This window comes from Heterodontus francisci, chromosome 19, assembly GCF_036365525.1.
Source record: "Heterodontus francisci isolate sHetFra1 chromosome 19, sHetFra1.hap1, whole genome shotgun sequence".
Taxonomy (NCBI): domain Eukaryota; kingdom Metazoa; phylum Chordata; class Chondrichthyes; order Heterodontiformes; family Heterodontidae; genus Heterodontus; species Heterodontus francisci.
In genome coordinates this window covers 49,370,001-49,397,748 of record NC_090389.1, presented here as the reverse complement: position 1 = coordinate 49,397,748, position 27,748 = coordinate 49,370,001, and the positions used below count along the sequence as shown (strand labels likewise).

At 44.3% G+C, this 27,748-nt stretch overlaps 1 protein-coding gene across 1 annotated transcript in view; it reads left to right on the top strand.

Annotated features, from left to right (window-relative positions):
- Positions 1-248: 248 nt before the first annotated feature.
- Positions 249-27,748, top strand: part of synpra (synaptoporin a) — a 137,484-nt gene continuing 109,984 nt past the window's right edge. The window contains exons 1-3 of the mRNA XM_068052267.1: positions 249-330; positions 1,308-1,498; positions 7,054-7,178. Of these exons, the coding sequence (XP_067908368.1) occupies positions 249-330; positions 1,308-1,498; positions 7,054-7,178 (398 nt within the window). The remainder of the gene's footprint in view (positions 331-1,307; positions 1,499-7,053; positions 7,179-27,748) is intronic.

The window sequence follows — 27,748 nt, the reverse complement described above, 5'->3', positions numbered from 1 at the left end:
ACTTCTCAGGAATGTGTGCACAGATGGAGAGGAGCACTGCAATTAGACTCATGTTCCTACATCTGATTGAACAAACAATTGGCATTCTCAAACAGAAATTTCACTGCTTGGATGGATCTGAATGAGTCTCCAGATTCGTGGTGGTATGCTGCATGCTTCATAACTTTTCCCTGTGAAGGAGGAAACCCTAATAGCCACCAGGGGAGGAAGAAGTGGAAGTGCAGGAGCAGCAAAATCAACCGGAAGCCATGAAGAAAGAGGAAGAGCAAGGGCCACCAACCCTGCTAACTGTCAAAGCTCTAACAGCGGAAAAAGTTGGTGCCTGTAAGAGTAAGGTTTTATGACAGTGCATCTATCTGGACCCTCTACTTCTGATGAACTTGGAAAGAGCAGAGCGAGCAAAGGGTTAGCTGTTACTATCAAGGGTTATCAGAAACGGATGAGTAGGCTCAAAGCATCATCACTTTGTCATGCATGGTGCGTGAGAGAGCAATTTGAAAAATGTAGCCAAAGACCCATCAGGGTGTATCTCCAGCCTCATCAGTTGCAGTGCTACTGACGTGCTGCCTTCCCACAATTTTTATGCTGCCTCTTCTAATGGGGAGAAGATCTGGATAGATGGTGGCTGTCCTGACTGTACCTGTTCACTGATACTATGTGCCAGCTTCACCTGCAACAAAAAAGGGACTGAGGGACTGTGGCCTAATGAAAGGTTGAAGTTGTGTTAGAATAGTGGCAATGATACATGAAAGATGACAAAGGTGTGGGGAAGTGGGAGAAGTAATTGTGCAGACAGTAGCAGGTTCAAAATGTGTCAGTAACAGCAGGAGGTGGTTCAGTGAAGTATGGTGCTATGATTGGAGGAGAGTGATAGAAACAGGGGAGGGAAGCTGGTGAGTGCTTTGACTATAGGTGGTGTAGGGCTAAGGAGACAGTAAGAGGGATGTGAGAAGGAGTGTTGCATTTTCAGCCCTCAGAGTTATCTGCATTCCTTCAATTCTGGCCCTTTACACAGACACAATTTTAATTGTTCCACCATTGATGGCCATGCCTTCAGCTGCCAAGGCCCTATGCTCTGTAATTGCCTCCCTAAATCTCTCCACCTCTCTTCCTCTCTTTCATCCTTTAAGACACTCCTCAAAACCTACCTCTTTTCTGCCCTAATATCTCCTTATGTGGCTCATTGTCAAATGTTGTTTGATAACATTCTTGTGAAGTACCTTGGGTTGTTTTACTACTTTAAAGGTGCTATATAAATGCAAGTTGTTGCTGTTGCTCAGATCATTAAACTTCTTGTGGCATTGCAGCAATGCTTCCCATATTGACCTGTTTAGCCACCGCTGCCCAATGGTGCAAGGCAACTTGCCTTGAAATCCTTTGGTTTCCTGTTGGCAAGATCATCTCCCTCTTTCTGATCAGCTCCTCCACCAAATCCTCCAGTGCAGCATTCAAGAATCAGGGGGCCCTCCCTGCACCTGCTGCACCTGTCATTTACACTGTACGACACTGTTTCAGTTAAATAAAGGCAGATTAGACCTCTCCTTTCAGAGGTGAGGGCTGCCTTTAAACGGTGTCACTGGCAACCTGATTGCCCAACCCCCCGCATTTGGCCAGCTGCCGATAAAAGCGTGAGTAATGTTGGCAATGAGCCAGCCTGAATCAAATGAGGAACATACACCAATTTGGCTGGGTACCTATTCCTAGTGTCTTCAGGAATGCATTTCCAGTGCTAGTTGTATTTTTCCTCTGGGTTTGTATCTAGAATTTCCCATGTGCCCAGTTTATAATGTTTGAGGTCAGAATTTCTGCGTTTTTAAAGAAAAAGTTAAATGTTTCCCATTGGAATGGAGGGAAAACAACTGCTCTCATGGGTCCTCCTAGAAACTAGTGATAGAAATGATTGATTGATGCTTCACAATCAGTTAAATATCTGCCCAGTCGGCCACAGAATGGTGGGTGGCATTGGGAGCTAAAAATCATTACTTGGATCCAAACCTCAACTGATATTCAGATTTTCAGTTAGACCACTGGATGAAGCACTTCCAACTGATCACTCCATTTCAAGAGGGACAAAAATACCTTGGTGGCATTCTTTATATTAAAAATGAATAAATAAGGATATAATAGAAGCAAACTTTAAAAAAATCATGAGACAACTGTTGCAGTAGGGGATGAAAAGCAACTAACTAACATGAGAACCATGAAGCTATTTTTACAATAAAAATTTTACTATATAAAAATGAACAGTATGGAAATATAAAGTAAGTTTGAGCATTTCTTCCATTGGTAAGATAATTAGAACATTTTAACTTAATGATAGAGGTCTTTCTAAAGATGGACTTCCCAATTATGCTTCGATCGATGGCTACAAAATTGTCATCCATTCATAGTTAATGGGTAGAAAATGTAGCCCACAGTATCTATTCATGAGCTATTTGATAGCAAAGGAAAGAATCTTAGTAAGGCAAATTATGTTGTCAAAGATGACAGATATAATCGCTTTGTAATACATTTATGGAAGATATTTCTGAGTTTCCTTTTTGCAAACTCTTAGAATAATCATTCTGTGAAAACTCTTGCTCAGGACTTTATTTGGCACCTTTAGAATGCTGTTTGCCCTAAAAATCATTGGACTGAAGTTTAGTCCATTATGACATAAACATAATCCCTACTCTGTGGCTGTAGCCTGTAATGTGGGCAAAGTCTAATGTTTTCTCATTCTACTTAAGTTTATCCATGGGGAAAGATATGTATCTGTTAGTCTTGGGACAGAGCTTCGGTGACCACCCCTAATTAAAAAATGTAATGTTCATTTTTTTCTCAAGAGGGCTGGAATACAATGGGGAGGAAATTATGCTTTTGGGGTAGAGTTTCCACTTTGGGCACAATCAACGACTCCAACTCAAATTGCAAACAGAATTGTGCCCATTTTGAAACTTTTTTTTACCCCGAATTTCCACTCAAACTCATTTGCATATCGGCAATCGGTGGGACCTGCTTCTAACACAACGCTTTTAAAATTAGCTCAAAGGATCACGGAAACTGATTTGAACTGAGCACAATTTGCGCTTAAAATTTTATGATCTTTTGTATCGGTTACACTGATTCTGGGCAAAATATGCCGAAATATACACCACAATTGAATGGAAACCCCAGGCACAATTGTTTAGAAACTTGGTCAAAACCCACCTGGGGTATTGCTTTCAGTTTTGGGCACTGTACCTCAGGAGTTATGTTGACCTTGGAAGGGGTGCAGCACAGATTCACCATAATGATAGCAGGGCTTACAGGGTTAAATTGTACTTCCTCCTAAAGGCCTGCTACCCAACCCAAACCCAACGGGATCCGATGCTCTTCCGGGTCTAACTTTCGAGCTTGGGTCGGGTCGGGCTGGGTCCGGGTCCGGGTCGAGCCTGGTCTGGGTTGGACACTCACAGCAAGAAGTGTTGAAAGTAAAAAACCTAACTGAGCTGGAGTCCAGGACGTCAAGGAGGGAAACTTTGAGTCTGCGCAGTGAGCGAGTGAGCGTCTCTATGACATCATCACGCTCATGTTGCAGCTTCCTGATGATTGGGAGTTGCAAGGTAGGTAAAGGGAACATTCCGGTGGTCGGGTCGGGCTCGGGTTGGGTCGGATCGGGGTCAGGTCCGGGTCGGGCTCGAGGCGGGTCGGGCGCAGGAAAAAATGGAGGGACTCGGGCCGGGTCAGGTTCAGGTCTGATGTGGTTCTGTCAGGTTCGGGTCAGGTTTTTTTGTGACCTGAGCAGGCCTTTACTTCCTCCGAGTATTGATTAAGGATTTATAGAATTCAGGTGTTTAAGATGATTGAAGGATTGTTAGGATAGAGAGAAACGATTTCCTCTGGTGATAGAGTCCAGAACAAGGGAATATCACCTTAAAATTGGAGCTAGGCTGTACAAGAAGTAATTATTCACACAAAGGGTAGTGGGAATTTGGAACGCTCTGACTCAAAACACTGTTGAGGCTAGGTCAATTGAAAAGTTCAAAACTGAACTTGATAGATTTTTGTTTGGCAAGTGTTTTAAAGGATATGGAACCTAGGCAGGTAAGTGAATAAAGATTCAGATCAGTCATAATCTAATTAATTGGCGATCAAGCTCAAGGGGCTGAATGGTCTACTTATGTTCCTATGTGTTAGCGCCACAAGCTGTTGTGCAAATTTATCATGTGACAAGTCAGGTTCTGGGACAGACCAATGTCACAAAAGGGTCCTGCGACAAGCATAGAAAATTTAGATTTCGATATTTTAATCAGCCTTTAACACTTCTGGTGTGCACTCTGAGCACCTATGGGGTAGCCTAATCCAATTTAGTAGGCAGTACACTTCCAGCATGCCTTCCACCGTATTGGACACTTGAGCACCTGACAAATGGAACAGCACTAATGAATTTCTAGGACAACATGTAAATATGTTACAGGGATGTCTGTATTTCTATCTGGGCTAGCAGGTATCCCAGAGGAAAGTCATTATCTATAGTCACAAGATAAATGCATTAGAATTCCCCTAATGTCTTTGAACTGTTTAATATATGTGAAATTTACAGACACCAAACACAGAGGTGTTATTCCCAGAGCTAAACTATTTGACTTGCAAATCAAGTCTCAAAAACAACTGAAACCCATGAGAACATCCAGAGCCCACTGAACTTGAATTCATTAATAACATGATTGTGTGCTTAGTTTGGGAAAGTTTCTTCCATCTGGAGTGTTGAAGCCTGAATTGGAATGGTACAGGTGCTGCTGACTTTTCCCATTCTTCTTTGCTGTTCACCTGCTAATTTCCACTTTATGGCAGTAGGACTAAATCACTCCTTACAATCATCAGAGGCTCAGTAAAATGATTTTGGAAAGTACACTGATATTTTATTTTAATTGTTTTCAGGATAGCTTAAAATATTGTCATATTCTTAATTCTTAAGGTTATATTTCTTGTAAATGAATTTAACCACTAACGTTAACTTAAACTAGATGGTCTGACAGTGTGGTGTTTTTCTGCCTTTTAAACTGAACTGGATAGGCATCCCATATGGGACTCCAGTGTTTAATATAAGGATTAAAGGATGATTGTTAATTTTTCAGTATAATGTCCTATATACAACACCTCAAATTTGACTTTAAGTTTCAGATTACAGGGAATGCAGGTCTGCTACAATAAATGCTTTTTTGTTAGGAACTCAAGTAGAGTGAAATGGGAAAAAACACAAACTGTAATTCACCTTTTTTTAAACTTATTGCATCATATTCATTTAGTTTGTCATACATTAATGTTTCTTAAATATTCTACAAGTTTCAAAAGTTTCAATAAGATGCCAGATGACATAGTTTTTAGCTTATGTTTTCCATAACACTGCACTATGTCTCATTGGTAAATGAGACATAACATGACAAATTATTCATAAAATGATTACTAAAAATAGGCATGGAAGAAAGTGAAGGAAGAAATTAGGTCAGTCATGCTACCCATCATTTAATTGCATGTTATCACTTCTTGAGTATACAATGGAATTAAAATGTATTTCAAATTGCAGTTTATTTGTCTCTATGTTGTTATGAGAGTGCTTCCATTTTTAAATATTTTTTGAGGACTCGTTAAAAATTGTGGAAATTGATTCATTTGAAAGACTGAAGAGATTCCATAGATGCTGCACTTTGGTTTTTTTTAAAGGTCTCTGGAAGTACTTGAGGCTTTGTTTGTAAACAAACCCTAATTAGAAGTCACATGTTTTAAGCTAAGGTAAACAGCAGGAACCTTGGTGACTAGGGGAGTTGTTTACGGAGAAGTGACATGTCAAGATTTATGGTGGTCAAGAGTTGGTTTTGTTTTTGGATATTGTTTTGAGTCAGTTAGGAGTAAACCTGCTAAGAGAGAAGCCACCAGCTCATCCTTTTTCCACCTCTTTGAGAAACCCTGCGAATCAAATGTGATAGCTGAAGCCCCTGGTGCTGTATTTCTCCTAAGAAGTCTGCTAACCAAGCCTCGACATCGCCCGAAGAGAACTGCTCCAAAAAGATCCCAGTGATAGCCATCTGTGTGTATCTGGACGCCAGGCCAAAGAGGCTGGCGGAGAACATCCCATATCTTATCCTTTATTTCTTCAATAACTAACAAGTATTTGGCCAAAGCTTTTTTTGTCCTTTTTATAAAGAGATCTCTGCAGAGAAAACTTCTTTATTTTTTCTTTAACCAGTGTGTGTGTGTGTGTGTGTGTGTGTGTGTGTGTGTGCGTGTATTGGGTTAATTTAGAAGGGAACTTAAATATTTCAACTTGTGCGTTTATAAGCTTTGCATCTTTATTGAATAAGTCTTGTTTTATAATAAATTAATAATTTTGTTGTTTATTAAAGAAACCTGGTTAGTGGATTTTATTCTGAAATAAAAATAGAGTATATAATTGGCCATATCAGTAACTGGGTAAAACTTATAAATATATGTTGTGACCCGTGGAAAAGTGGAACTAGAGAAAGACAATGCACTCCTCCAGCCTCGGTCGTAATACTGTATATCCAGTTTTGGATTCACATTGTTGTTCTCCACACTGACTCATAAGAACTAATGTGCTTTGCCATTCACATTAGAATTGTTGGTAGGGGATGCACAAAAGAATTTTCCTAGACTAAACCTTTGATGATTAATGTATATTGTAACTGTAGTGCCCTCTAAGTATTTCATTCTGAAAAAGAAGCTACATTTTTAAAATGATTTGTGAAGAAGATAACTGGATTTGCATTGCTCAGAGCAGGAAATATGCGTGTTGGATACTTACGATGCTGATTTCTTCTTCAGCTCCCATTCCCAGAAGCCTCAGATCCATGAATAAGTCCAGGAGCACTAGCCAGTTCCATAAGTACACAATGCAATCTATTCTGACTGCTAGCATCCAAATATTTTCCAAAAATAAGTCATGTTACAAATGTTCACAGCTTATATTCTTCATTTAGCCTTGTCAGTAGAAAACATATTGTGATGTGCTAGACATTTAAGTTTAAAATGACAAATTATGTTAAAACTAAATGCTTCTTTTTCCCTTGACAGATTTTTGCAATCTTTGCATTTGCAACATGTGGTGGTTACTCAGGAGCACTGAAAGTCAGTGTGGACTGTGCGAACAAATCAGAAAGTAACCTGAACATTGAGATAGGATTTTCTTATCCTTTCAGGTATGCTTTTAAGTTCATACTGTGTTGGGTATAGCATAATTCAAAGTAGATACCCTTAAATCCTTCATTTATGAGATCAGAAACAGACTGTGAGAGATTTGTGTGAAGTTCTACAACAGGGTTGTCCAACTTACGGCCCGTGGGCCAGAGTCTGGCATGCCAAAGGTTTCTATCTAGCCCGACAATCCTTCGTAACTTATAAATTTTGAAGAACCTTACATCTGCCACGACTAGGATTCAGGCCTCAGTCCCTTTCTGTCTTGTTGTCCAACTCTGACATAGTTTATGCCTGGACTGCACACTTTAGATTGATCATAAACAAGGGAATTGTTCGGGTAAGGCGCTGGAAAGTGATTTGTATTTGAAAAAGGGGGTCAACATCCCCCTGTGTAAAGTGGGCCAGCTCAGGTTAGTGGCTGTTTTGTCCTCCATGGGCTGTTCACCTTGCCCTTGTTGTGGAGTTGCTGATGTGTTTTTTTCTGGATTGTTATGGTTGCTCTGATCACGAATACCTGCATGACATGGGAAGAGGAGCTTGTCAACTGAGCATCAATTCACCAAAGCCACTCATCTATGGTCGTGCTGTTGAACCTAGTGCAGGAAGAAGCCTCCTGAAAGCTGGCATTGAAGGGATCTCACTCATTCTGTTACTGACCTTTCTCACTCCTCTGGCTAATCCAGGATTTGTCACTACAATTTCGGTCTGCCTCCTATATTTGAAACAGCCTTTGTAGCAGTTTGTGTGTACACGAACACTTGCCGAACTGCAGCTTTCTGAACTTGAATTTTTGAGTAGCAACCATAACGGTCATGCATGAGTTGGTTAATGCAATCATATATTGGCTGAAAGAACCACTGTGTCATTTAGTGCGAAGGGTATATTCCTTATTAAAACCGTATAGTTACTTTGGGCTGGATTTTATTGGCGGTGAGTGCGCAAAATGGTGGCGATCCCGCCTGTGGTGTTTGCGGCCACGCTGCCACGATTGCGCGGTAGGCAACTATTTAGCATAATGATGGTGGATGCTCCCCCCCCGCCCCCAATCACGTGGCGGGGACGGCATTGGTGACACTGTTAACGGCGTCTCCTGATGTTGCATTGCAGAGTTCCACCCTCCCCCCCACAACAGTATCCACTTGCAGAGTTCCCTCTTCTCCCTCCCCAACAGTATCCACTTGCAGAGTTCCCCCCCCAACAGTATCCACTTGCAGAGTTCCCTCTTCCCCCTCCCCAACAGTATCCACTTGCAGAGTTCCCTCCTCCCCCCCAACAGTATCCACTTGCAGAGTCCCCTCCTTCCACCCAACAGTATCCACTTGCAGAGTCCCCTCCTTCCACCCACCAACAGTATCCACTTGCAGAGTTCCCTCCTCACCCCCAACAGTATCCACTTGCAGAGTTCCCTCCTCCCCCCCCAACAGTATCCACTTGCAGAGTTCCCTCTTCCCCCCCCCAACAGTATCCACTTGCAGAGTTCCCTCTTCCCCCCCCCAACAGTATACACTTGCAGAGTTCCCTCCTCCCCCCCAACAGTATCCACTTGCAGAGTTTCCTCCTCCCCCCCAACAGTATCCACTTGCAGAGTTCCCTCCTCCCCTCCCCAACAGTATCCACTTGCAGAGTTCCCTCTTCCCCCTCCCCAACAGTATCCACTTGCAGAGTTCCCTCCTTCCACCCCCCAACAGTATCCACTTGCAGAGTTCCCTCCTTCCCCCCCCCACCCAACAGTATCCATTAGCAGAGTTCCCTACCTTCCCTCACATCTGCCGATGTGAAAAAAATTCCACAAGACAACAACGGATAACTTACCTAACCTTTGCAGACACTGATGACTCTTGCTTCAGTGGCGCCAACGTTTCAAAGACAGAAAAGTGAAGGCACATGAGTGCCGCACGTCATGCAGAAGATTGCGAATGCCTGGTAGGGTCGCAGTGAATTAGATACAAATTCGTGCAAAACAGTATGTAATAGATTTAAATTATGATACCGTCACGTCATGGTGGAGGTGCCGCCACGGAACTTCATCACCTCCAAGAAAATCAGAAAACAGCTTTACGGTATCGGGTTCCATGGTGGACGACTCCACACCAATTCTCCGGCCCTTCCCTATCAAAAAACCTGCCTTCTAAAGAAATATAAAATCCAGCCCTTTGTACTTAAAACCAAGGGTCAGGGTGCGTTGTTTCTGGGATTTCAGTAAAAGAAAGTAATGGACATGTTTCCTGTCGGGTGCACTGAGTGTCTAGAGTCAAAAACAATGCCAGGTATCTCACTAAATCAGTGTTCAACACAGTTATGAGAAAGTAAGTTAATAAATTAGTCTTTTCCTTTAAAGCTTGTTCACGAAAATGCACATTTTTTGTTGTTTTGATTAATAATAAGACGAATTTCTAATGCCTTTATCTTTCCGAAATTTGCCCACCAGCCCCTATGTAGGACAAAAATTGTAATGTGGCCCCTCACACGAAGGATTGGACACCCTTGTTCTACAATGTAAATTCATTATGCTTCAGAATTTTAATGGATTACCTCCTTAATAATCTTCAGAAGCGAGTTAACCAATTATACTATCCTGATGTTGCATTTGAGATGAGTGTACATTTGGTTACATTTAAAATTGATAGATCTCATGCATAAAGTAGCCTGTATTGGAATAACTACTAGAAAGGATGGTAATCAACTCACCATCCAGGACTGTAGCAGCACATAATTCTTGTTGAAGACAGCGAGAAATCTTTATCCATGAAATAGAAATTGTTAAATTCTGTTGAATTAATCATGTTATATATGCTGTGTCGAGGGTGAGTCAACTTTGTGTATATTTCGATGCCTCATTTTCTTCAATATGAAGGACTAAATCTAATTAAAGGTTTTACATATAAATATGTCACAACTTTCAAAGGTATCATATCCAAAATATAACATGTCTTTAAGGCTCAGTGTCTAATGTTGGTTTAGTGCACGAATTGTCATATTGGACCTCACAGGTCATGCTAATGCCATCGCTTAAACACTCACAACTGAACCTGCATTCAGCTGCACGAGGGACCCCCACTGGCACTATTTAAAAGAATCAGCATGGGACTTTCAGGTGAGGTGCTTTTGACTTTCGTTTGCTGCGACAGAGTTACTGGAGGTTCTGTGTATTGTGGTGTTGGAGAAGTTCTCAGAAGGGAGTGGAGCTGGACTTTTCCAAGGAGCTTGGTGGAGTTTGAAGACCTGTCAGCAAAAAGTCTGCTACCACTCATGAAGGCTATAGTTGCAGTCTATCTTGGGCTATAGCATGAGAGGGAGTTGGAGCACAGGCTGCATAGAGGGGAAGCTGTGCACAGAGAAAGGTGGAGGAGGGCTCTCAATACAAAGCCATATGCACCTAGGATCTTCAGAGGGCACTTTGTGTAATTTCACCTCAGCCAGGAGCAGTGTCTGCGTGGCTACGATTCACCAAGAATTTGCTTACTGAACTGTGCCACCTCCAACAATCAGACCTGCAGATGCACAGCAAGGCAAGGACTGGACTCCCAGTAGCTGTGAAAATCACCATGGTCCTCAATTTCTACCCTAGTGGAACCTTCCAGCTGGAGCTGAAGATGTTGCCAACATCTCACAGTTCGCTGTACATCGCTACATCAAATCCCCTGTAGAGGGGACTTCGTAGTCTTACCTCTAATCAGAGAAAAGCAGGAAGAGCAGGCAATCCTAGTAATCTGCAGGAACACAGATTGCTGCACTGCTGCAAGAGACTGCACACCGCTTTGAGCACTGATATCTGCACCCATGATGACAGCAGTCTGAGCCTGCATGGCACCAAGGTGGGCTTGCATGGGCAACAAGCATGGATCGCATGACCTCGGACTGAGCTTCCACTGTAGCACTCAGGCATTGTGTGGCTTCCGGTTGTGCTGCTATGGAAAGTGAGCCATTGATCACTGAACACTGCATCACAGCTGTGTCTACGAGCGCCGTCATGGAGTTGGTCACTATTTCCATGCTGGAACGGATAGGCTCCAAGCTCTGTGTGAAGCCCTGTGCCAAATTGGAGCAGACTCCTCCATGTTCCTTGATAGCGACAACAGGGTCTGTGGCAGGCCTGCCAGTGAACCAAGAATCTCTCTGCATGCTCATCAGCATTCTCCTATATGCTGCCACATTGAGTCCTCACCTGAAACCTCTGCAGCAGAACCTGTCTGCGACCTTATAATAAAAGCAAAATACTGCGGATGCTGGAAATCTGAAATAAAAACAAGAAATGCTGGAACCACTCAGCAAGTCTGGCAGCATCTGTGGAAAGAGAAGCAGAGTTAATGTTTCGGGTCAGTGACCCTTCTTCGGAACTAAGATCTGCGACCTTACCCCCTGGGGAATCGTCACATGTACTATCCTTTCCACCTGGCCTGGCTGCAGCCATTCATGCTTGGTGACTCACCATGTGTTGATCCCGCCTCTATGCTTCCTGCTAAAGTATGCGGAGTGCCAGTATCTAAGCTGGTGGCTGGGATTTCAACTAAAGTGACGGTGCTTCTTCATGAGGTGTCTACTATTGCTCACACCCATCATTGCGAGGCTGCACTGGCTGGCCAGGTGGCAGGTCTTGGGTATCTGAAAGGACAAATGCAATAGGGGAGGGTTGGGTTGAGGGAAACGGGTTTGGGTCGAAAGAAAGAGCTCCATGGCCACATCATGGATAATTCACACTTCATGGCAGAAAGCGAGATGAGACTGAAGTAGGATTTGAGAAGGTGCATAAGGCAGTAACATGCTGTCATCATGGAAGTTCTTGGTGATGGGGGTTGCAACTGCCTCTATCACTGCCAGTCCAATGTTTTGCAGAACCATCTCCACTAAGTGGCTCAGACGATGGAAGCATGCCTGTCCCTTGCCGGTCTTCTCCTACTGCCCCCTGTTATGTGTGACCAGGTCCTGCAAAAGAGGAGAAGCAGTGTAAGTTAGTGTATTGCAAGGTGTTTGGGTGATGTGCTTGTCATAGCTGAACAGCTGGAAGTATGTGGAAACTGCGAGATGTGGGTATGAGGCTGGCAGCATTAGTAAATGTGTGAGGGTGAGATGGAGCATCTGTGTGTTAGGCATGAGTCCTGATTGCTGATGCGTGAGTGAGGTGGGGTGTGGTGCATTGAGCCGTGTGCAAGGTTGGTGTTGCCTTTGATATGAGATGGCATTTGAAGATGCATCACTGACCTTGACCACTTGTGTGAGGTCATTGAAGTTTGCTGGCACTCTATCCAGGTGCTTGGAGCCAGACTCCTAGCATTGACCTCCGTAGCTAACTGCTCCCACTGCCTTTCCTTTGTGTGTCGGGAGTACTTGCTGTCCCCACTGTGGAAAGATGAGTTCTTTCCTCCTTCCCACCTCCTGCACTAAAGCCTCCAGTGGTGCATATGAGAACCTGGGTATTCTCACTCTGGCCTAATGCTCCATTGGTCCAATTTCCTCCTGCTCAGAAAGTCTCTCCCATCCACTTCTAACCCCTGCTGCAGCCATAATACACTTCTCCATTAAGAGGTGCTAGCTGGCTTTAAGAAATGCAACATATTTTGAAACATATAAAATTCTAAGGGGTCTTGACAGGGTGGATGTGGAAAGGATGTTTCCTCTTGTGGGACAGTCTAGAGCTAAGAATCACTGTTTAAAAATAAGGGGGTCCCCCATTTAAGACAGAGATAAGGAGAACTTTTTTCTCTCAGAGGGTCGGGAGTCTTTGGAACTCTCTTCCTCCAAAGGCGGTAGAAGCAGAGTCCTTGAATATTTTTAAGGCAGAGGTAGATAGGTTCTTGATAAGCAAAGGTTATCGGGGGTTGGCGGGAATTTGGAGTTAAGGTTACAATCAGATCAGCCATAATCTTATTGAATGGTGGAGCAGGCCCAAGGGGCCGAGTGTCCTACCCCTGCTGCTAATTCGTATGAATGTTCGTAAGCTTGCTTTAATTGCTGCGAGCCTTGCATGAACCTGGGCCCCCTGCTGAGCGTTCAGCTACTCAGCAGCGAATTTAGCACTGGGGTGCACACCACAAGCATGGAGATGAGCAGGCAGTGTGAGGTTTCTGTGCTGGTGCATCACTTCCATCAGGCGGGGAGTAATGGCACATCATGAAATGTGAAATGTTGATAGGTAAATTGGCCATTGTAAATTGCCCCTAGTGTAGGTAGGTGGTAGGTGGTAGGAGAATGGAGGGAAGGTGGGGATGTGGTAGGGAATATGGGATTAATGTAGGATTAGTATAAATGGGTGGTTGATGGTCGGCACAGACTCGGTGGGCCAAAGGGCCTGTTTCAGTGCTGTATCTCTCTATGACTCTATCTATGATGTCTGCGCCCACTAATGGGCCTTATCTAATTTTTAGTCCTACGTTTGGAAATTCCACCTAATACTGGGATCTGTGATTTCTAGCTTCTGTTTTGTGCATATGTAAGAGCGTGTATGTGTGCATGATTCATCATGGGTGTTGTTTTTCTTTGCCTCCTGTGGAAGTAAAATATCCATAGTGCACCAAGACACTATGTGACACATAACAACCAGATACGAAAGGTTCAGAATTCTATTTCCTGTGGAGAAGTTCTTTGCATGAGTCCATATGAGATGTATCATGAGATTTGTAGTTTTCTTTCTGCTTCTTTGGAACTATGGACTCTGGATGGGGGACTTCAATGTCCATCACCAAGAGTGGCTCGGTAGCACCACTACTGACCGAGCTGGCCGAGTCCTAAAGGACATAGCTGCTAGAATGGGTCTGTGGCAGGTGGTGGGGGAACCAACACGAGGGAAAAATATACTTGACCTCGTCCTCCCCAATCTGCCTGCCGCAGATGCTTCTGTCCATGACGGTATTGGTAGGACTGACCACCGCACAGTCCTTGTGGAGACTAAGTCCCGCCTTCACATTGAGGATACCGTCCATCGTGTTGTGTGGCACTATCACCGTGCTAAATGGGATAGATTTTGAACAGATCTAGCAATGCAAAACTGGCATCCATGAGCCGCTGTGGGCCATCAGCAGCAGCAGAATTGTACTCAACCACAATCTGTAACCTCATGGCCCGGCATATCCCCCACTCTACCATTACCATCAAGCCAGGAGGCCAACCCTGGTTCAATGAAGAGTGCAGGAGGGCATGCTAGGAGCAGCACCAGGCATACCTCAAAATGAGGTGTCAACCTGGTGAAACTACAACCCAGGACTACTTGCATGCCAAACTGCGTAAACAGCATGCGATAGACAGAGCTAAGCGATTCCATAACCAACGGATCAGATCTAAGCTCTGTAGTACTGCCACATCCAGCCGTTAATGGTGGTGGACAATTAAACAACTAACTGGAGGAGGTGGCTCCACAAATATCCCCATCCTCAATGATGGGGGAGCCCAGCACATCAGTGCGAAAGATAAGGCTGAAGCATTTGCAACAACCTTCAGCCAGAAGTGCCGAGTTGATGATCCATCTCGGCCTACTCCTGAAGTCCCCAGCATTACAGATGCCAGACTTCAGCCAATTCGATTCACTCCACATGATATCAAGAAATGACTGAAGGCACTGGATACTGCAAAAGCTATGGGCCCTGACAATACTCCGGCAATAGTACTGAAGACCTGTGCTCCAGAACTTGCTGCGCCCCGAGCCAAGCTGTTCCAGTACAGCTACAACACTGGCATCTACCCTGCAATGTGGAAAATTGCCCAGGTATGTCCTGTACACAAAAAGCAGGACAGGTCCAACGCAGCCAATTACAGCCCCATCAGCCTACTCTCAATCATCAGTAAAGTGATGGAAGGTGTCATCAACAGTGCCATCAAGCAGCATTTGCTTAGCAATAACCTGCTCAGTGATGCTCAGTTTGGGTTCCGCCAGGGCCACTCAGCTCCTGACCTCATTACAGCCTTGGTTCAAACATGGACAAAAGAGATGAACTCAAGAGGTGAGGTGAGAGTGACTGCCCTTGACATCAAGGCAGCATTTGACCGAGTATGGCATCAAGGAACCCTAGCAAAACTGTGGTCAATGGGAATCAGGGGGAAAACCCTCCGCTGGCTGGAGTCATACCTAGCACAAAGGAAGATGGTGTGGTTGTTGGAGGTCAATCATCTGAGCTCCAGGACATCACTGCAGGGGTTCCTCAGGGTAGTGTCCTAGGCCCAACCATCTTCAGCTGCTTCATCAATGACCTTCCTTCAATCATCAGGTCAGAAGTGGGGATGTTTGCTGATCATTGCACAATGTTCAGCACCATTCGTGACTCCTCAGATACTGAAGGAGTCCATGTAGAAATGCAGCAAGACCTGGACAATATCCAGGCTTGGGCTGATAAGCGGCAAGTAACATTCGCGCCACACAAGTGCCAGGCAATGACCATCTCCAGCAAGAGGAAATCTAACCATCTCCTCTTGACACTCAATGGCATTACCATCGCTGAATCCCCCACTATCAACAACCTAGGGGCTACAATTGACCAGAAACTGAACTGGAGTAGCCATATAAATACTGTGGCTACAAGAGCAGGTCAGAGGCTAGGAATCCTGAGGCGAGTAACTCACCTCCTGACTCCCCAAAGCCTGTCCACCATCTACAAGGCACAAGTCAGGAGTGTGATGGAATACTCTCCACTTGCCTGGATGTGTGCAGCTCCAACAACACTCAAGAAGCTCGACACCATCCAGGACAAAGTAGCCCGCTTGATTGGCACCCCATCTACAAACATTCACTCCCTCCACCACCGATGCACAGTGGCAGCAGTGTGTACCATCTACAAGATGCACTGCAGCAATGCACCAAGGCTCCTTAGACAGCACCTTCCAAACCCGCGACCTCTACCAACTAGAAGGACAAGGGCAGCAAATACACGGGAACACCACCACCTGCAAGTTCCCCTCCAAGTCACACACCATCCTGACTTGGAACTATATTGCCGTTCCTTCACTGTCACTGGGTCAAAATCCTGGAACTCCCTTCCTAACAGCACTGTGAGTGTACCTACCCCAAATGGACTGCAGCGGTTCAAGAAGGCAGCTCACCACCACTTTCTCAAGGGCAATTAGGGATAGGCAATAAATGCTGGCCTGGCCAGTGACGCCTACATCCCATGAATGAATAAAAATAAAACTATGATATCCAGGGAGCTAAATAGAAAATTTAAAAAAACAATTTTGAGGCACAACTGTTGCAAAAAAAGGAAAAGATTGAAAAACATGAAAAGATTTATTTATTTTCAGCTTGTTATTACATTTAAAGCCATTACAAACTCTAAAATGTTATGTGGGCTGGGTTTTTTGTGTTGTTCAGAGGAACTAATGTTTGCAGCAAGATGTGAAGGAGATGTGTAAGAGACAGTTTGATTTTGACCTCAGACAGTGTGGCCAAAAATCAGACAGCCAGGCCCTAGCTATGGGGAATGTTCAGATGCTGGTCATTGAAGAACCAAAAGTGTGGAGCAAACTCTCCCTTTACAGCTTCAACAATGAGTACAAATCCACTTTCAGTGCTAATTTTCAAAAAGGAATTGGATATATACTTGAAAAGGAAGAACAATTGCAGTGCTTTGGGGAATGGAACAGGCATGATGGGCCCAATGGTCACCTTCTGTGTGTTATGATCCTACTTCTTTCTGTGTAAAAAGAGGGGGAAACTATCAGCAGACTTTTAACTCATAGGTGGAAAGCTGCAATGAAAGGCCTGATCCATTCTCAAGCCTAGCCCTAATTAGCATATTTTTTTTATTATTCATTCGTGGGATGTGGGCGTTGCTGACTAGGCCAGCATTTATTGCCCATCGCTAATTGCCCTTGAGAAAGTGGTGGTGAGCTGCCTTCTTGAACCGCTGCAGTCCATGTGGGGTAGGTACACCCACAGTGCTGTTAGGAAGGGAGTTCCAGGATTTTGACCGAGGGACGGTGAAGGAACGCCAATATAGTTCCAAGTTAGGATGGTGTGTGGCTTGGAGGGGAACTTGCAGGTGGTGGTGTTCCCATGCGTCTGCTGCCCTTGTCCTTCTAGGTGGTAGAGGTCGCGGGTTTGGAAGGTGTTGTTGAAGGAGCCTTGGTGTGTTGCTGCAGTGCATCTTGTAGATGGTACACACTGCTGCCACTGTGCATTGGTGGTGAAGGGAATGAATGTGGAAGGTGGTGGATAGGGTGCCAGTCAAGCGGGCTGCTTTGTTCTGAATGGTGTTGAGCTTCTTGTGTGTTGTTGGAGCTGCACCCATCCAGGCAGGGTATTCCATCACACTCCTGACTTGTGCCTTGTAGATGGTGGACAGTCATTGGGAGACATGAAGTGAGTTACTCACTGCAGAATTCCCAGCCTCTGACCTAGTCTAGTAGCCACAGCATTTATGTACTGAAACTGTTCAGTTTCTGGCCAATGGTAACCTCCAGGATTTTGATAGTGGGGTATTCAGCACTGGTAATGCCATTGAACATCAAGGGGAGATGGATAGATTCTCTCTTGTTTGAGATAGTCGTTGCATTCTATCATTAGCCTTCCCAGCCAAAATGGGCATCCGGAGGAAGTTTGTCCACCTTGGGCCTGTGAAGATCTGGTGATCTAGAGGCCATCAGACTGGCAGTCAGGCAAATCACAGGGGGGTTTTCGCAGGTGGGAAAGGTTGGGTACCTGGGAGATCAACAGCCCAAACGTTTTTTGTGTGACCCAGAAAAGCGCTTCTACTCCTCCTGGCTCCACGTAGATAAGTTTTCAACTTAGCTGACTGGGCTTCCAATTATACTGGTTAGATGCGTTGCTCAGTAGGCAGTTAAAATTGCATTGGGTTCCCAATGATAGGACCATGGCTTGCAGGTATTCATGAGATTCCTGTCAAGCAGGTAGGCACCGAACTACTTCAGAAAACAGCAGCATTAAAATAGCTACAGAGCAGTAAACCTACTGCTTGGATTTTAATTTTAATTTTTCCCGGTTTCAACAGGGCAGAAGGAGTTAAAGTTCCCCAGACAGCAAGGTGACAAGTGAATTCTGATGCAGAGGATGCAGATGAGGACCTTGATGGAGTGGCATAAAGGAGAACGCTAATGAGCATGCACACCAAGATGCTGGGTGCATTGGCTGACCTGCCTGACAGCCTCCTGTCACTGTCAAGGAACATGAAGGAGTCCAGCCCCAAGTTAAAAGGGGGCATCGTGCAGAGCTTTCCCTCTCTGTAGCCTGTGCTCCATCTCCCTGTCATGCTCCAGAGCCATAAGCACGGCAACTGCAGGCTCCATACCTGTTACAGCCTTTGTGTGGACAGGTTATCTAATGCGTTTCCCTCCCTGTGAGGATGCAGCAACACACCCTATCAAAATCAGGAACGCACCACAACACAACATTTTTCCCAATGGAAATCCCTCTATTTATATGCTGTGAAGGGGAGAAGGATGCAGAGATGGAAGAAGCTAGATTAGAGGCTATTAGAGTGAGACTTCACACAGGAGGTCTCTTCCCTATGTGCACATAACCACTCACCAGAGTCTGTAGACCAAGAAAGCCTTACTTTAACTTTTCTGACCATCAGTGCCTCAGAAGGTTATGCTTCCCCCTGGAGGTTATTGAGGAAATTTGTCAACTGCTGGTTAAAGACCTGCAGCCCACTTCTACCCGATAGAGCATTGTCTGTACTAATCAAGGACACTGCTGCCTTGAATTTCTTGGCAACTGGGTCCTTCCAAGCAGCAGTTGATGGCTTCTGCTACATTTTTCAGGCAACTGCAACAACAAGGTCTGTGATGCTCTATTCAGGAGAGATACACAATCGGCGCAGTGGTTAGCACCGCAGCCTCACAGCTCCAGGGACCCGGGTTCGATTCCGGGTACTGCCTGTGTGGAGTTTGCAAGTTCTCCCTGTGTCTGCGTGGGTTTTCTCCGGGTGCTCCGGTTTCCTCCCACAAGCCAAAAGACTTGCAGGATGGTAGGTAAATTGGCCATTATAAATTGTCACTAGTATAGGTAGGTGGTAGGGAAATATAGGGACAGGTGGGGATGTTTGGTAGGAATATGGGATTAGTGTAGGATTAGTATAAATGGGTGGTTGATGGTCGGCACAGACTCGGTGGGCTGAAGGGCCTGTTTCAGTGCTGTATCTCTAATCTAATCTAAACCTTCCCCAGAATGGGTGTACCACTCAAAGTCCATATAATAACTCTTTCAATTTTACGAATAGCAAAAACTGCCAAAGGGTTTCCACGAATATGCCTGAGAATCTAGGAGATTTCCAGTTGTTGATGCCTCGGGCTTTCTTATGAAAAAGTTTCAATGCCCTTTAACTGACCGGAGCCTTCTAGAGGCTGAAAATCCCTCTTTCTCACCAACAATAAAGCTATCAGCAGCAGTATTACTTCTCCAAACCCATCCTATTCTACGAATGAGAGCCCCAGGAACACACTGCCATGGGTTAGCAGTGCATTCATTTGGGCAGGCTGTGTTACCACTTTACCATTAACCCACTAAGAGGAGAACTCAGCCCCTGAACTTCAACTCTGGGCGAGGAGCAGTGTTATGCCATTGTGTTTTGTTGAATGGTAATTTTCTTTGGTCCACTGACTAGAGATCTGAATTTCTATTTTTTTTTAAAGACATTTTGAAAAGACCAGCTAAAAGGATGATTTTTTTGCTGGCAGCTTAAGATGATCACCTAATTTGCAACACTGTATCCTACGCTGCAATGCTTGTGAGGAGAAAGCCGAAATGTCTCCTCAGTCCCCAGTGTGAACCAAGACCCAGGAAGCTTAAAGGAATTACCTATTCTCTGAGCAACCAGAGAAATACTGCTAACTTCTTTGTTTGAATCAGAGTGACTGTCATGTGACAAGCCCCTCCCCATCTGTGGTTTTAAGCTGATGTTTTCTCTGCAGCAAAGGTGAAGCAATTGGACTCTGACATGAGCAGATCCTAAGTGGAGTCCCTCTCTCTCTCTCTCTATCTCTTTCTATTCCAGCTTGAAAGCTTTCAAATCCTGCTTGTTGACTGACCACCTTTGCACACACTGGCTACAATCAGAAACCCAGTTGGAAAAAATCATCCGCATCAAAGTTGGCACGTTGTTTATTATTTTTATTAGTTTGGTTTAGCTACAATAAAGTTAACCTGTTTCTTTGTTAACTCAAGAAAACCTGTCTGATCGGTTCTTGTTATGATCATAGCAAGTAAATAACTAAACACCTACTGAATTGGCCAGTACATTCACTTTGAAAAAGAATTAAACCTGTTGTGGTCAAGCAAGGAGAGGGAAAAGAGGGAAGCCCTTGGACCCCTCTTCACTCAGTTGCACAAAGGTTCATCACCCAGGTGGTAAGCTGGCAAAACAGATCATCTGTTTGTTGTAGAACCCGCCTGATTTCCATTCCCCTGAAATCTGGATTTACTGCCATGGCAGTGAAGATGAAAATGTACCCCATATTGTTTCCAAACAATGTAAATGTATATAACTGTCCAATAACAATGCAACAGTGCTATGAATAATTCAGATGTGTTTTACAAATTGTCATCATATATTCAAAGAAATTTATTGCCACGCAATGCAGCTTTTTTGTGCTTTCTTTAAACAAAGGCAGAAGTCAATTAATTAAACCAGTATGTCACATTAATTGTAAAATGCAGTCGTATAACTTAATGGATTGCACCAAATACGTGTCTGACTTTTATGTGAAGCTGATGATGTTACAAATATAAATTTCTCATATATTTGCACTTAACAGTATAAAAGGGTGGCTGGAATCCTGAATGTCTTTACATAAGCTAACCTGATTCCTACTCTCTATGCAGTGAACTCTAAACCTTAATTTCTGCTTATACTGGTGTTTCATGTTTATCTATGACCTTGTTTTGGATGTGTTTTATGACCCTCTGGGAGGCTGTCAGGCTAGGTCTAAGTAAGCCCTGAGAGGGATCATGATCTCAGAGGAAGGGATAACTGGGTGGCAGAGACCCAGATTATTTTTCTGTGATCTGGAAAAGCAGTCTACTCCCCCTGTCTTCACAAAAAACAGTTAAAAATTAACTTTGCAGTGCCCCCTCAGCTCTTTCACCAGTGGAACTGCTAGCAAAGTGCATTGTACACACTCCAAATAGTTCTATGCTGAAATGACTATCATGGTCCTATGCAAGTCATAGGATTTGCATATTAAAAGAGGCCCACCGCTAGAGACAGGCAGGCACTTCGGCCACCAAGCAAATAGACTCTTGTGAAAGTGGTAATGGATTGATTGCCAGCATTAACTAGGCAGTTTTGATGTCCTTACGCTGATTTTGGCAAGTTAAAATCAGCTCTATTCTATCTTAGTTGGATGCTCTTTGCTTTCAAGCCTCTTGTGATATTGGAAAATGCATCATATAAAATATATTAAATATTTGTGTACGTATATCATGTATATCTTACTGCAAGTGTTATAAAATCTGCTTTAAAAAAAAATTGTAACAATTACTTTATTTAAGTCTCCCATATTTTTATATATATATATTCTTTTGGGCCTCCTTATCTCGAGAGACAATGGTTACGCGCCTGGAGGTGGTCAGTGGTTTGTGAAGCAGCGCCTGGAGTGGCTATAAAGGCCAATTCTGGAGTGACAGGCTCTTCCACAGGTGCTGCAGAGAAATTTGTTTGTTGGGGCTGTTGCATATATATTATATATATATATATATATATATATATAAATAAATATCCATTTGATCTTAATTAAAAATTCATGTTGGCTCTGTCTACTGCAAAAGAAAATGATTGTCACAGCTGTAACTATGGCAACTGCTATTGTCTTTTCCCTAATATTGCTCATAAGGATAGGTTTGAAGATTTCTCCGTGAACGAATTTGCAATACAGTGCATATACATCAACAAAGAGCAAGCATTGCCCTTAATTATCAGAGTTTATCATTTTTACATGGCATTTACATGCTGGTTATAATCTAGAAACTACATAACAGGCTACTCACACAGTAAATGCTCCACATTGCACACAAACAGCTGAAGATTTCATTTATCTAACGGTTGTAGGGCTGGAGGAGATTACAGAGGGATGAGAATTTTAAATTTCAGGCTTTGTTGGACTTGGAGCCAATGTAGGATAGTGAACACAGGGGTAATTGGACAACGGTACTTAGCGCGAGTTGGGATACGAGCAGCAGAGTTTTGGATGAGCTCAAGTTTACAGAGGGTGGAAGATGGGAGGCCGGCTGGAGATTGTTGGAGTAGTTCAGTCTGGGGGTAATAATGGCATAGATGATGGTTTCAGCAATACGTTTCAATGCACATGTGCGGTTCCTTCAAAAACAGGTTTCTCATTTAATTTTGACATTGATATTCCTGATCTAATCACTCCCTGATTTGTTTTGAATATATATACATGTGTAAACACAAAATACTCCCATTTACTAAATGGACATTAAGTTGTTAATAAATAGAAGGCAGAGATTGTTCCAGAGAACAATAAAAGACCAGTGATTGGCTGGTTTTCTACGCCTGTCTCTAATGAGAGTGCGTTTCATGAAATTGCTCACAACTGTCAGTTTGATTGGCAGTCATTAAATTATACAATAAAGATTGTTAATTTTTTTCTCCCACAAGAAAAATTTGCCTGCTTATTTGTTTGTGTTAGCTTAAATTATTTTAAAACTAAAATTTAAAAAATACATAATTTTTGCATATTTAAGTACTGTGATAGCTATCAGATCCAAGGGGCTGTCACACTGCATTCGGTGAGAGCTTTTTTCTGCTACTGCTAACTGTCAGCAATTGTATGAGCCAAAATAAACAATTCTAAGAAATATTATTCATTCTGTTGCTGTTCGTGAGATTTCCACAGCCAAGAAACATGACAATTAACTGTAGTAAAAATAGAAATAACAATAGTTAATTATCAGTTAACAGTTCACACTGCATGGCAATTTCCTGTATGCGATTAACATCAAACCCATCACAATTTAATCGCATCTGTTGTTTCATCCATGAAATAATGCTCCTATTGCATTGGAAATTATGCACGATTCGAAATATTGGTGGACCTTCTGTAGTTTTGCACCCAATAAGTTCAAAAGTCTCTCTCTTCCTTGTTTCTGTTTTTCTATCGCCATTTCTCTCTCCTTTTGGCTTCTCTCCTTTTTCTTTCCTTTGTTTCTCCTTGTCCGCTTCTGTTTATCTCTGTCCTTTCCTTTCAGATGAGAAATGTGTGGTGTGGCATAGGATGATGTGCAAGGAGAGGAGACACAATGGCTGCAGGCTACATTTTGTTCATGTCCTTTTCCCCTCTTCTCCCCACTTTTACTTCCCCTTGCCCTCATTCCCATCATGTACCCTATACCTTTGCCTGCCCACTGCCGTGCCCCATTCCATTAACCCCTCACTTCCATCACTTGGCTACCTCTTCCATTTTGAACACCTGCTCAACAGTATCCTTCCCTTCCTCTTACTCTGTTGTTACTCACCTCACCCTTAACTCTTCATCCACTTCCTCCCCTCCTCTCTCACACCTACTACTACTCATATTTCACTAAGGGCAAGTGTAAAAAGGCTGGAAGGCCCCTTAAACACAACAGATTTTCCTCTTCCCCATCACCTCCATTTCCTTCAAAGAAGATTTGATTGCTTTCTAAATTTGTCTTATTTGTATTTATTTAATCAAATTGAAATGAGGAAAGACACAATGGGCTGGCTTTCCTTCATGCATCCAATATCGGTGAAGTAAGACTTGATGAGCCTCATTAAAGATGCAGGGCAGTGATCGGGTGGAATCTCCGCCAAAAATAGGGAGCCCACCACCATGAAATCAGAAAATGCAGTGGTCATTAGCAGGGCATCTGCTGTAGCATTAGAAGAGGAAGTGACAGCCTTTAAGGGAAGACCAGCCCTGAAAACTACTACACAGTATTTGGGGCCTATAGAGAAAGAGAGGAATCCACAATTGGCCCTTTCCCTCCATCCAGCAAATGATCAAATGTACCACCTTACTTAGTTACTACCCAAGGATTACTGACATCTTTTTGGGAGTCCCAGGGTTTAGCAAAAATAGCAGTGGAAAGCAGGTCCTTCCTCCCCACCATAGTTATAGATGGTGGGCTGCAAAAGGGTGGCTGACATCCTTGCCAACAAGGAAGAGGGGAGACGTTGAGGTTGGGGCAGAATGTTTCAACCCCCAAAAATGGACTGCTTTCGGTCGGGTGGGAGGTTAAAGTGTTAAAAATCTGAATCCCAACCCTAATCTGCCTCCAACCCGCCCACTTCTGGTTTTAATGGGGTTGTGGGGGGGTGGTGGGGTTGCAGGTGACCAACCCACTCCCAGGAGGTGGGTTGGCAAGTTAAATATCGTAATATTATAATGACTTTATAATTTGCCTCATATTTATGCATGTTTTTAAATTTAACCTGATGGCAGCAGCTCCAGGGAGGCAAGGGCTGTTTGATCCAGCAGGTAAGCGCCTTTCCACTTAACTGCTGGACCCAGCGTAGATGCCTCAACATACCTCTCATCCTTCCGATCCTCCTCCCCCACCACCCCCTCCAAGGCCTCTGATCAATATTACCCCTCCCACCACCACTTAGGCCTCTGACCTCTCACCTCTACCTGAGGCCTCGAACCTTCCCCCACCCCTGAGGCCACTAATCTCCCAACTGGGGCCTGCAATCTTCGATTTCTCACCCCCTCCCCTACCGGTCTCTTATTCCCCCATGGGATTGCTCCCATCCCCTGGGTTTCCCCTATACCCCGCCCCAATCTACTCCCAGAGGATCACTAAGTTTAAATCACCCCATCTAACTCTGTCATGCTCTTCTCTCTCTGTCTCTCTCGCTCTCTCGGTCTGTCTCTTCCTCCCTCTCTCAATCTGTCTCACCCTCCCTTTTCTCATGATTGTTAGCAATAGGAATCACTGCCTCACTGTTATTAATATTTTCCAACAAGCAGAGTGTTGATAATTCGAGGTTTTAAATTAAACTTGTTTTTTTGGAAAATAAACTGAAATGGCCATGAAGAAAGGCATTCTTTCTCCTCTCTGCCCCCTCCCCCTCCAATTTTATATACTTTTTTGAAGCATAGAGTGCAAAACAAAGCCACAACTGTTGATATTTTTCATATTCTCTTGTTGATTAAAAAACACTCATTCCAGAGAAAAACTGATTCCAGAGAAAAGAATTTTCTAACGTTAACAGAAAATATCTGGGTGTCAAGTTGATGCTAATGATTGGGATACGGGATAGAAATAATTTACAATGAATTTCCTCCCTATTTTGCATATAACTCATATTTCAGGTGCTGAATTTAATGGTGGTGAAGGGGAAGGTAGATGGGAGCTTCATTGCAATTGCAGTTGCAATGATATCATTTTGGCATACATAGAATCTCCCAAGTTACTTCATACTGAGTGATCTATTTACCTCCTCATCTAAATTAGGAATCCAGGGTTGCTATGGACTGAGCTATATACACAAGTTCATTTAAAAGGCCAGTAAAAACATTTAGGGCTACATTTTACACGCTTGCCACTGATTTCGGCATGTCATTTACATGGTCAAGACGGACCACGCCGCCTGATGATGTGGAGCGGGCAGTCCCTCAGATCCCACAGCAGGACCTCCAGGTAAGAGTGAGAGACCCAGGGAGCAGCCTTCCCAGGTCTCCTATCCATTCCTGTAGTTGCTGCAACCTCAGGAATCCTCCCGTTGAGCCTTTCTGACCCATGTTACGGTCCCTTTAGTTAGAAATCCTTCCTTTGACAGATCTGGCGTGTGTTCCAGCGCGCTGATTGGTTGGGGAACCCATAACCAGGATGCTAATGCCGTGACTCAATTAAAGAGCCACGGCAGAGCCCGTTGCTTAACCATTCGGGTTTCCGACCTGCTACTGTTCTCCCTGTTTCCACAGGGACTAAGAGTTGAAAATTCTACCTTGCCTTTCCATCACGGCCTCCCTCCAACCTGAAGCCTGAATGGCCTCTCCACCCCTCCAGCCTGAGGCCGGAATGGCTTATCCACCCCTCCACCTCCCAGCCACTGACTACTCCTCCAGGTCAGGGACTGCTGGAGGCTACTCAGAAAAGGGCAAAGAGATTTTAAGTTGACTTTTAGGGCCAGGAGAAACAAGAGTGTAGAATTTAAATGACACTGGCTTCAGGCAACTGCACTGCCAACTTTATACCTGATACAGGTGGCTATCAAATTCCTTTTCCTCCCACTGGGGGTAATTGTAACCTCCAAAAAAAGGTGGGTAATGTGCAGGTGAGAAATTAACATTTTATAAATTCCAAACAATACCCCAACTTGCGTACCTCTGTTTTAATGAAAATGGGTCAGGCGGTGGGCAACCAATCCACTTTTAGGAAGTGGGTTTGTCAGGAAAAACTTTTAAGGCGGCTGTTTGCCTCCATTTTTACAGGCTGTTTATTTTTTTATCCACTTTGATTGAGTTTCCCCAGTCTCGCAAAACTCATTGGGTAAAAGGAGGTGAGAAGGGTCAGATCTATAAGATAGGAGCTATTACAGCACTGCTTGTGAGTCAGGAGGAGTAGGAGGGTTTCCTCAAGGCCCTGCAAGCTTACCTACTTCCCTTCCCACAATTGGCCAGTCCCTGCCCTTCCACAATTTCCTACTACCCCAATTTCCCCCAGAACCCCTGTGTTCTCCAACTCCCCGCCAATCTGCCGCTCAGTCCACCCCCTCAAACTCATTGCATCTACACACCTTCCCCCAGCCAGAATCTCTCCCATGACCAACAACTTTCAACCACAAACTGATCTCTCCCCCGCCAACCATGATCTCCCCCCACGACCACAATCTCTTCCCCCTCCAACCATGATTTTTGCTCTCTTGACCATGATCTCTCCCACTCTTGACCATGATCTCTCTCGCCCTCCAACCATGATGTCTCTCCCCTTCCAACCATGATCTCTCTCCCTCCCTCCACCTTGACCATGATCTCTTCCACCCCACCCTGAGAATGAACTCTCTCCCCACCGACCATGATCTCTACACGGCACCTCCATTGACCATGATCTCTCTCCCCCCATCCTGACTATGATCTCTTCCAGCCCACACCCCGACCATGATCTCTCCCCCAATCACGATGTCTGCTCTCCCACTGACCACGATCTTTCCCCCCTCCGCTTCCAACCACAGTCTCTCTATCCCAACCCCCAACCATGATCTCTACCCCATGACTATGATCACTTCCCCCCCACTGACCATGAGCTCTCCCCTTATGCTCCAACCATGATCTTTTCCTGTCCCCAACCTTGATCGGATCTCCCCGACCTTGATCGGATCTCCCCGACCATGATCTCTTTACCCCCTGACCATGTTCTCTACCCCCTGACCTTGAGGCCCAACCACAACCCCCGACACCACCCCCAGATCTCTCCCTCCCTCCGTTCAGCTGTGCTGCTACAGCCTTGTGCCTGACCACGATCTCTCCATCTGACTGGCTGGCAGCCTATTGATAGAAAAAATTTAATAAGTGTCCTGATGATAATTTCAGCAGAACATCCGGGAAAGCCATATTTCTGGATTTCCTGTCCAGAACTCCTCCTCCGGTCCCTCTACTGCATCCCTGTACATATCGAGGTCAGGCTCTGTGATTTGGGGGTGGAAGTTGG